The 11,057-nt window shown below is 42.2% G+C and overlaps 1 protein-coding gene across 15 annotated transcripts in view; it reads right to left on the minus strand.

Moving 5' to 3' along the window:
* Positions 1 to 10,606, minus strand: part of LOC124032295 (E3 ubiquitin-protein ligase HUWE1-like) — a 73,243-nt gene extending 62,637 nt beyond the window's left edge. For 4 of the 15 annotated variants that reach the window (XM_046344582.1, XM_046344575.1, XM_046344583.1 and 1 more), the window contains exons 1-11: positions 10,274 to 10,601; positions 8,948 to 9,033; positions 4,528 to 4,578; positions 4,243 to 4,312; positions 4,047 to 4,145; positions 3,355 to 3,561; positions 1,929 to 2,081; positions 1,528 to 1,590; positions 1,211 to 1,288; positions 1,021 to 1,068; positions 21 to 189 (exon numbers count right to left, since the gene is read on the minus strand). In XM_046344582.1, the coding sequence (XP_046200538.1) occupies positions 21 to 189; positions 1,021 to 1,068; positions 1,211 to 1,288; positions 1,528 to 1,590; positions 1,929 to 2,081; positions 3,355 to 3,561; positions 4,047 to 4,145; positions 4,243 to 4,287 (862 nt within the window). In that variant the 5' untranslated portion in view covers positions 4,288 to 4,312; positions 4,528 to 4,578; positions 8,948 to 9,033; positions 10,274 to 10,601. Of the gene's footprint in view, positions 1 to 20; positions 190 to 1,020; positions 1,069 to 1,210; positions 1,289 to 1,527; positions 1,591 to 1,928; positions 2,082 to 3,354; positions 3,562 to 4,046; positions 4,146 to 4,242; positions 4,313 to 4,527; positions 4,579 to 6,352; positions 6,689 to 6,877; positions 7,021 to 8,947; positions 9,034 to 10,273 lie in introns of those variants that run through there. The other 11 variants (XM_046344577.1, XM_046344578.1, XM_046344568.1 and 8 more) reach the window with 8 other exon arrangements.
* Positions 10,607 to 11,057: the final 451 nt, after the last annotated feature.

Below are 11,057 nucleotides of genomic sequence, written 5' to 3' on the forward strand. Positions count from 1 at the left end.
ACTCCCTCCCTCCCCCTTACCCAGTATAGAGATGGCGTGGAGCCTGGCCTGCACGGCCTGCAATCTCTTCTTGTGGTTGGAGAAGCCATGGGCCAGTCTGATGTGTGTGAACAGCAGAGTCTGCTTGTCTTTAGGGATGTTATACATCACCGTAAGTGACTCCATAATCTCACTGGGACTCTCAGAGATCTGGAAAGACAACATAGAATATCAGGAACATCTGACCATGTCCCAGGACTACCTGACATGAGGACTCCTTGCTGTCCCCAGTCCACCTGGCCATGCTCCTGCTCCAGTTTCAACTGTTCTGCCTTACTATTATTCAACCATGCTGGTCATTTATGAACATTTGAACATCTTGGCCACGTTCTGTTATAATCTCCACCTGGCACAGCCAGAAGAGGACTGGCCACCCCACATATGCTCTCTCTAATTCTCTCTTTCTTTCTCTCTCTCGGAGGACCTGAGCCCTAGGACCGTGCCCCAGGACTACCTGACATGATGGCTCCTTGCTGTCCCCAGTCCATCTGACTGTGCTGCTGCTCCAGTTTCAACTGTTCTGCCTTATTATTATTTGACCATGCTGGTCATTTATGAACATTTGAACATCTTGGTCATGTTCTGTTATAATCTCTACCCGGCACAGCCAGAAGAGGACTGGCCACCCCACATAGCCCGGTTCCTCTCTAGGTTTCTTCCTAGGTTTTGGCCTTTCTAGGGAGTTTTTCCTAGCCACCGTGCTTTTACACCTGCATTGTTTGCTGTTTGGGGTTTTAGGCTGGGTTTCTGTACAGCACTTTGAGATATCAGCTGATGTACGAAGGGCTATATAAATAAATTTGATTTGATTTGATTTGAATTTGGCCTGGGGGACAGGTTGGTTTCTTTAATATGAATGTAGGATCAATGTAAGAAAAGCAGCGAAGTCCTAAACAAATAAAAAAGGTAAATTTACTTCTGTTCAGTCTTCGTTTAAAATCATTAAATGCTCTGAGAAAATAGACAACATTTGTTCCTTACCTTGTCGAGCTGTTCAATGTGAATGTAGTGTAATGTGTTACTGCTGGTCTGTCAGGCAGAGAGAAAGTTCACAAATGGTCAATAAATCCACTCATAACAAGACATGCCTTACTAAAGACCAGGGACATGCATTAGTCGCCCACTAATATTTGTTTTCTGGTAGAGTACAAGGAAATGTGTCAGTATTTACCTTCCTCTCCACTTTGACCTCAGGGCCAGGTTCAGCATAGAACTCAAAGTGCAGTGTGGTGGCACTGGGAGGGTACTTCTGCTCAGGTCACCATTACAGGGATGAGGGATGCCAAGAGAAGAGATGTGGAAGGAGGGGGAAAGAGACAGGTGAAGGATGCAAACAGAGGATAGGTGAGTCGTGGGGGGGTGATAGAAACTAACATCAGTATCATTTGACAGTCAATGGGAAATGTAATCATTACAAAGCAAATGAGCTGATTGGCTGGAGACTGCAAGCCTTTACAGACTGTGACAATGATAAAGGTTCAGCCTCACCGTCATAGGCAGGTCCCTGCAGCACTCAGCCAGACCGAAGCCATTCTCCTTCCCTCCCCAACTCTACAGGGATAACGTCACACATCAGACCACCTATCCAAATCGCTTCATTACCTAGGCTAAATATCAAGGCAAATACATTAACAGAGAATTATTTTTACTCTACTGCTCTATACGGTTGGCCAGTTGGTTTTGAAATACAACACCAAGTGCTAACATCAAAATAAGCTGTGGCTTGCATGTTGAAAACCTGTAAGACTGAAAGCCAAAAACAAACAGCTATGTCACTCATTATCAACGTTTAGTCGGTTTAACATGAACATGCAGAAGAAAAGCATCAACAAGCATGTCTTCATCAGGATATCTGATAACATGTTCTCATTCTGCCACCTGTACAGTACCTCAGCCAGATGTTGGAGGCGTGCCAGCAGAGGGGTCCTCTTGTCAGAGCCCAGTCTGGTGATGTAGTTGGAGCGTTTACTGAACACGTACAGGAGGTTCAGTACAGACAGCACCACCTGCATGTCACATGACGCTAACAGGGTGGTCAAGTGCTGTGAGGAGAGAAAGTGAAAGACTGTTTGGCTCATTCCACCTAGGTTTGTGACAGGTGCATCACCCAGAGAGGAAGAACCAGTTTATTAATTTAACCTTTACTCAGGACACGTTATTGCAATGTGTTTCCTGGATTATTTTACAAAGGCCCCCAAAGCAACACTCTCTGGCAGCAAAACTGTCAATTTAAACCAAGAGGTGAAACTATTTTAGGCAAGTGGGTCCCAACAAAGCTAAGCAGGGAGGCCCACTTCACCCAACCAACAGAAGAGGAAAGCACGTCATTGTGAACAAATGCGTTGTGTCAGAAGGGAGAAAATGTTTAAAGGAAGTGAACAAATGAACTTGTTGTGTCAGAAGGCTCTACTAAACCCTGAGAAAATGTTTAAAGGAAGTGAAAAGGGGAGGCATCCTGAACATGAACTTGTCCAATAAGAAGTGGTCCACAGTTTAATATTCAGTATGCTCTACTAAACCCTGGTCATTGTGTCAACTGAAGAGTGGTCCTACTGTCCCTGGTCATTGTGTCAACTGGAGAGTGGTCCTACTGTCCCTGGTCATTGTGTCAACTGGAGAGTGGTCCTACTGTCCCTGGTCATTGTGTCAACTGGAGAGTGGTCCTACTGTCCCTGGTCATTGTGTCAACTGGAGAGTGGTCCTACTGTCCCTGGTCATTGTGTCAACTGAAGAGTGGTCCTACTGTCCCTGGTCATTGTGTCAACTGGAGAGTGGTCCTACTGTCCCTGGTCATTGTGTCAACTGGAGAGTGGTCCTACTGTCCTGGTCATTGTCCCTGGTCATTGTGTCAACTGGAGAGTGGTCCTACTGTCCCTGGTCATTGTGTCAACTGGAGAGTGGTCCTACTGTCCCTGGTCATTGTGTCAACTGGAGAGTGGTCCTACTGTCCCTGGTCATTGTGTCAACTGGAGAGTGGTCCTACTGTCCCTGGTCATTGTGTCAACTGCAGAGTGGTCCTACTGTCCCTGGTCATTGGTCATTGTGTCCTACTGTCCCTGGTCATTGTGTCAGTGGTCCTACTGTCCCTGGTCATTGTGTCAACTGGAGAGTGGTCCTACTGTCCCTGGTCATTGTGTCAACTGGAGAGTGGTCCTACTGTCCCTGGTCATTGTGTCAACTGGAGAGTGGTCCTACTGTCCCTGGTCATTGTGTCAACTGGAGAGTGGTCCTACTGTCCCTGGTCATTGTGTCAACTGGAGAGTGGTCCTACTGTCCCTGGTCATTGTGTCAACTGGAGAGTGGTCCTACTCCTACCTCTATAGAGCTGTAAAGGTGCCTGGAGAAGCTGTACTCGATGAGCAGGGCGGTGAAGTTGAGCACGGCCAACAGCAGGGCTTTGAGCTGCCCGTTGTCCGGCCGGTCACACACCAGCAGCCAGGACATGTTTTCCACCGTCTGGCCCGCGTCACACAGGATCCCATCGAAACGGTCCAGCAGGTCCACCCAGTGGTACAGCTCACACTGGAGAAGATAGGGGCAGGTGAGGACTCAAGAAATCACTTTAGATAGAGCTAACATTCTGCTGATTCAGCATCAACACCTGGGCCATGTTCAGCAGACAAACGTTGTGGAACTTTACAGATAAAAAGGTCATGAATATAGCTGTTACATGTCAGAGGATAGTTTGTTCTACAGCCCTGGTGAACGAGGATATATCCCCGGTGACGCTAATTCAGGGTCATGTCAGTATAATACAGTGCTTGTTTCCCAGACCCAGATTAAGCCTGGTACTGGACTAAAACGCCTAATATTAAATCGAGGAGGAAGCTTAAAACGGTTCAGAGAAACCTGAAACGTTCCTTAAATTGGTTCTGAGAAATCTGAAACATTTCTATACATTTACCTGATCAGGTAAAGTAATCCCTATGAATGAAATTGTGATATAATACAAAGAATGAACATCACATTAACTAATCATTTGTTATGTGCCTCTCCCTCCTGCTCACCTTGCCAATATTCCAGGTCTTGATGTGCTGCAGCTCCAACAGCAGTTGCTCGTCGCGGCATCCCTTAAGCTTCTCTATGAGCGTCCTGCAGTCCGCAGGCTGTGAGGAAGAGAGGGCGAGACTGTAAAGGATGTAGAGTGCAGGCCCAGGTCCAACAGGGACTACAGACAGAGACAACATTGAGATGCATACTCACAGCTTCAGTGGGGGTTTTCTTTAACTTGCTTCTGTCAACCTTCATTGTCAATAGCTTCTATCTGATGCGCCTGTTGGAATGCAGAACATAATAGATTAAAATGCATGTGTGTTTCAATGGAAATTGGGCTGTTGTGTATAGTTGCAAATGTAGGCCTTACATCTAATCTAGCAACAACAAATGAAGTTAAATAGTAGATGGTAAGTTTAATTCATTTCAGACTGAAATGGAGCTTATGCAATGGGGTATTTTTGAGAAGAAAAAATATATACAAGTGTCACTTACAGTTAAGTAATTTGGCAATACCCACTTAACAGCATGTTTCATTCACAATGCCTAAAACAGGAGAAAGACAGTCATTCACACTATAAAGATAAAGGCATTATGAAAGACTGCAAAATGTTTTATCCTGTGTCAAGGCACTAATTTCCGTACAAGCCTTTCAACACTTGTAAGGGAGAGAATAGTGAGAAGTTTAAAATAAACTTGTCTAACCCTAACTTACACATTTAGACATTAGGCCCTAATCAAAAAAACATTCCTCCCTTGAAAAATGGGTTTCTCTTGTCCAACCAGGGGTCGTGTTAATGCAGAATTCTGCGTTTGTCCATGAGGAAAAAAGATAATGCATAAGAAACATCTTGCTGCATTTTGTAAACACGTATCTATAACGCTTCTCATTGTAATTTCTGCTCTGCAGAAGACTACTTTGACACTTCAGTTGCACTTCAATCGGATGAGATCTATCAGCAGACAGCTGATGTCTAGCTACTTTTCTGTGGTGCGTGTCTTGGTGTAGCCTCAAGTGAAATGCAAGATTAATTTCAAGCAAAACATTAGGAAATGTAGCTGGCTGCATTATTTTTTATGATAAACAGAAATATGGCCATTTTTCATTGTAAGCTCATTTACTTGTGTGGCTACTAGCCAAATAGCATTGCACTTCTGTTGTCATCTTGTGAAAATCAAGCTATTTAATGCCGAATGTGTTGCAATAATGTATTTTCTGTGTTATAAAAACACAGGTGAAATGGTTTAAAATGCAGATTTTTTGGGATGGTCCTGGTTTGAAAACGTATTTTTCTGAACTCGAACACAGACAGAACAACCAAGGAGGGCCTAGCTAGGAAAATCTATTTGCTCAGTGGTGCAGATTCAAATCATGTAGCCTATACAATTAGGTAACAGTCTGGACACAGCTTCTGAGCAAGACAGCCAATTGTGGGTTCAAAAGTATAGGCCTAAGGACAATTGCGCATCCACACAGTTCCAATCAATACAATGTTGAGAAACATGGCACATTTCCACCAGTATATCTCGGAGCAACTTACTATCAAACATGGGTCATTATCACATTATCTCTCTAAGGCTTTGTTCACGACAAACCCCAGACAAATCAGAAAGACTGTTGCCAGCTACCCTCAACCTGTTTGCAATTGACTGGATTCGGGGGGTTTGCTCAGCTGGTTCCAAGCATTTGAAAACCTTGCTGATACAATCTCTTGATGAACAAGCAAACTAATATATTAGCTATATTAATCTACATTACAACATAACTGAATATAGCTGAAAGATTCACGAACAGAACTAGTCAAAAACATCACACGTTACCAGTTTAATGTCTCTAACCTGTCCATAAAAGTGCTTTAAAAGCATTTAACCTACAATGAATGTTCGCCAATAGACCGCAGAATCTAAACGTCGCAATTGGCTAACTAACGTTATCAAAGTTACTACATTGAACAACAACGTGACTATACGGCCAACTAACGTTAGCTATCTAGCGAACATTGACGTTCTCTACATACCGCGGTCATACTCAACGTAACCAAATTAGCTAGCTAGTCTAACACCAGACAAGCATGTTCCTATCCAAAAACAAAGCAGGCGTTATCAAATAAAGCATACACGAAAAGAGCATCAACCGAATGGTAGTTAGGCAACTGTTAGCTAGCTAACATTACTGTAGCAGGCTAGCTACTGCGGTAAGGATATTATTAGCTAGCTAATAAAAAAAAGGGGAGTTCACTAGCTAACGGGGCTAACTGGCTAATGGATAAAAAAAGTCGGTTAGTTCGCTAAACTGTAATAATACATATGTATTGCATACCTCATCGAAAGAACAAGAGTAAATTCTCGTTAAGCCCAAGTGTCCGGGTAGGAGGTTAGTTAGCAGCTAGTTAGCCAGTTCCCCACTGTCACCCAGCTAGCTAACTAGCTATTTCAATCAATATTGCTTTTGAGGATGTCAACACACATCGAATACTCGAGGCAATAGCAAATAAGACGTATCTAACGAAAAGTGTGTTAAACTAGCTAGCAAATTAACAAGCTATGCTAATCCTAGCAATGACAAGTTGAGAGATTCAACCGTCGCTACCGCGAGTATTTTCCTCATTCCTCAAACGGTTCAACACGCCGTTAAATCTAGCGCCCGGCAGCAGTAGGCCTCACAAGAAGCCCGTCCTCTCCTGCCCTGCATCCGTACCAATACACAAACCGTTCACACAACTCGCTAGCTGGCTGGCAACAGTCACACCCGACCAGACGTGAACGAATCAGTCGTTTATGTTTTACCATACCTCCTCCCAAAATATTATGCTTAAAGTGGATAAAAAGACGCTCTTTTACTTACCGCGCTGGCTAGCCGGTTGGTTGGTTAGCTAGCCGAAACGTTTAATAACCAGCTGAATCATTCCCCCATACGGACCTAACGTGACAGCGAGTTGGTGGTGTATTTCAGTTTTAGTTCATCAAATTTGCGTAGCTAGTTAGTACCTGTGATAGGAGATGGGCGTTAATTTCTCCATCCCTCTAAAACATGTTCATATTTTGTGTGGGAATATCTGCTGCAAGTTTCTATACAAAAGTTAAATACAAATATCTCAATGTTTTCCATTGTAACAGCAGAAACATTTAGGATTTGAATTCCTGTGTGTTACTCAGCATAAAAAAATACTTTGGGGTGAAGATTATTTTCCCCCACATTAAGTATTACTTTCTGACAACAGTAACTATCAAAACACCCTCTATGGCCTTTTATAGAGTACTGACACACATTTTATTAAGCCCCTATCCAGCAACCACAAAATCTCAGCAACCAAATTGTGCATATATTGTCTTTATCATAAGAGTTGAATCTATAGATCTTCTAGTAACACAAGTCATTATCCATCCACCTTGTAACTAGAGTAACATTATCCTCTGAATAAACTGAAGGTGCCAACGCAGACAGAGCTCATCTCAACTATCGTTTAGCAAGCAACACTTCATAAATGTAAAACATCAGCAGGTGAGCAAACATACTTTTGGCATTTTGACAGGAAATCCTGTCTGTCTATGTATACATCTCAAATCTAGTAAAATGTATTAGATGAACGCAATTAAAACTGTTGGGTTCTCTTCTATTTGCCAAAGCAAAGCAATTGCAGCATTAAGGTGAGGCCAGACTGGCCCGTTAATTTGATTTGTATTCGTGAATTCAAATGCTTTCACAATGGGAGCCGCAGCTGAGATGATCAGTCCATATCCTTACAATTTCAGTGGTTTCCTCTATATGTATCCTTGGCCTATTATTAGTATTGGCCAAGAATGTATTTCCCCCCTTCAGCCAATTAGTAAAGAGGGCATTTTATACTTCATACACGGACCAAAATACATAGATTCTAAATGTTGTCCATTCTCCACGTACAGTCTGTCTGGCCTCAACCATAGGGCGTTTTCACACATAATTCTGAGCTATAGTTCAAATCAGAGTTAGATTATTTGTTACATTGTATTTTCCCCCCACAATTTGGTCCGGTTGGTTTCACATTGCAAAATGTCAAACAAGCTAAAAGGCCTAAACAAAATCATGTGTTCATGCTAGTAATTAGTTTATTTTGCACAAAATGCTCACGTTAAATCCAATTATGATTATCATGAAATTAAGGATCACTTGCACCCCAAGCTTCATATTAATTTGGCCTTCCAAGAATAACAGGAAATAGCATAATAGCTGCTCTAACTGAAGTGAAAAGGCTATATTCAGTAGCCAAAATCCCCAGGATATGAAATTACGATGATGTATCCATTTCAAACAATCGCAGTCAAACAACCAATAATATAGCTCGCCTCTGGTTATTTTCCTGTGTTTGGTCCAGACTGCTTTCTCACCTGGCGCGAACCGCATCACTGCACAAATGGAATCGGACTGTGACCACCCTTTTTGAGAGAACCATGGTGCGTTGTTTAGTGCGCTTCGCAGTGCAGATAGTTTCGACTGGTGTGAACACTAACCAAACTAAAAGTGGTAAATGAACTCAACAATTTTGTGTGAAAGCCTCCTTAGAGCCCTGCAGCAAGAAGGATAACCACACTATGTGACAAGAGGATGTCAGAGGGCAAACAATGGTCTCTCGAAGACAGTGGAATACATAAAAGCAAATCACTGGAAGAATCTCGATCTGCTGCTGTTTGTCTGACATCAATTAGACTGCATCGCTATTCAAATAGCTTTCTGATGGCCACAATGCTTTTAGCTACAATTCAAAGTCAAATGAAACATGTTGTAAGTATACAATATTCTCAAGTTCATCCCCTAATTATTTTAGTTTGATAAATAGCATAATAAAATGATGACAGAAGAACGACAACTTTGTTAGAAGAGATTAATACTTATTGTAAATTATAGTAGTTTACAATACTACCAGTAGTTGGTACATACCAGAAACTGCTTTGGTTCACTAGTGTCACCATCATTTCCTCCTCCTTAGCATTGTTTTGTCTGGTCTCCTAAAACAATCTGAGAGCCTAAAAACAAGCACATCTATTGAGCAAAATGTTGTTGTTGTTTTTAGACAGCTGGGCTCCTAAGGGGACATACCAAACCTATAGCTGAACAAAAAACAACTAATACAATGGTTGGCCTACCTATTGGAATGAAGCTGAAGGATATGAGGGAACTGTCATGGATGGGGCAGCAGGTGGTTGCTAGTGGTTAGAGCATTGGGCCGAAAGGTTGCTAGATAGAATCCCCGAGCTGACAAGGTAAAAATCTTTCTGCCCCTGAACAAGGCAGTTAACCCACTGTTCCTAGGCCATCATTGTAAATAAGTGACTTGCCTAGTTAAATAAAGGTTAAAAAAAAAAAAATGGAAAAGCAAATGGAATATTGTAAGGCCGTTTGTGAAACTGGATGAAATCTCATCATGAGAAATGTAAAAAAGACTGGGCTTATTAATAATCAAATATGAAAAACTCAAATGTTACTGACTATTCATACAATGTCAACAATATAAAATGTTATTTCGAATCCAATGGGCTGATCTGACCTAAATCAACCTCTACTTACTAGTAATAACTGAATGTGTGCTGGCTGTTCTGAATACCATTTCTAGGATCTCCTCGTAAAACAAACGACCTGTCAATCAAAATACCGGCATAATGTGATGTCCAGCGCTAGCTAGCCTAGTAACTCGCTAGCCTCTTTATATTGGTGTCGGTTTTCTGCTAAACTTTCATCCGCAATCTCGACTAGCTCCTCGACGAGTAGTAGTTAGTTGTAACGGGATATCTGATTATCTGCCGCTGAGGTTAGTGTTTACATGGTTAATCGACTAACTCATTGTAAATCTCAAAGCAAAGGGCATCTGCCTCTTACAAAATGCCTTTACCCTATACAAAATGCAGGAAACATAGCAAGCTAGGTTAGCTAGCTTTTCAGAAAACACGCAAGCTGCAGTGTGTTTGTTGTGCGTGTATAGCGCACCGCAACGACAGAGTTTATTCAAATTATTTTTGCCACAGTGGTTTTTCACTCAGTGGGACCAAAGAGAAAACTCTGGTGGGACTATGTATGCATGGTCCATGGCTAAATTAATAATGGCGGTTCACACAGCAGAATGTCCGTATTTTAGCCTAAAACGACGCGCATTTCAGACCCCTGCTTAGCACTATCAAACCAATATGAACCCTTTTTAAAGACTCCTAATTTCAAAAATTCATCATACTAGAGCCCAATGTTAACGAAGATATGCATATAGTTGCTTACCTTAGATGCGTGTAAATTTCACTTCTCCATCTTGCACTAGCGAGCTGGGTAGGTTTGAATCTCGCGAGAACAACTGCGCTTCCTACGTAAGCTAGGGGCTTTCTGGCGAGGCAGGAGAGAACGACTGCCCCCCATGTCATTGAAGCCATGGAAGTTCACGGTCGACCGCGGTACTGCAGGCATTGTTAGCGGCAAACATGATCCCCGTTATAGTGAATGGAAAATGGCAAACTTCGTGTAAAGAACAACATGTTTAGAAGACAATCATGGTACTGTTGATAAAAGGATATGTAGAAGGGTGAGCCGGTTAAGGATCGATTCAGACAAGGTGGTAGATTAGAATAGCAATTCTTTACAGTACCAATAGTTGCTTCTAATACACCAGATGTATGTCCTTCAAACGATGATTTAAAAAGTTACATACAGAAGTTATAAGGATAATTTAGGTGCTAATGGCAGCATGCAGTACCCCAGTCGACCTTCAATTTGAGTTAGACAATGAGAGGTGGCAGCACTGAGCTAGCCTGTAACGTCACTTCCCGGAGTAGCTCAAAATGCGCATGTTCTTCTTCAGTGGGGTTTAACCGCGGTTGGCATCCAATATGTTGCATTACTGCCCCCAACTGAACAGTAGTATATAGAGCCATTACAATTTGTGATACAACATGGGAAAATGGAACTACTACTCATTACCCTACTAACTAACTAACTAACTAACTAACTAACTAACTAACTAACTAACTAACTAACTAACTAACTAACTAAAACTAACCCAAAATACCCT

Source organism: Oncorhynchus gorbuscha, linkage group LG03 (assembly GCF_021184085.1).
Source record: "Oncorhynchus gorbuscha isolate QuinsamMale2020 ecotype Even-year linkage group LG03, OgorEven_v1.0, whole genome shotgun sequence".
Taxonomy (NCBI): domain Eukaryota; kingdom Metazoa; phylum Chordata; class Actinopteri; order Salmoniformes; family Salmonidae; genus Oncorhynchus; species Oncorhynchus gorbuscha.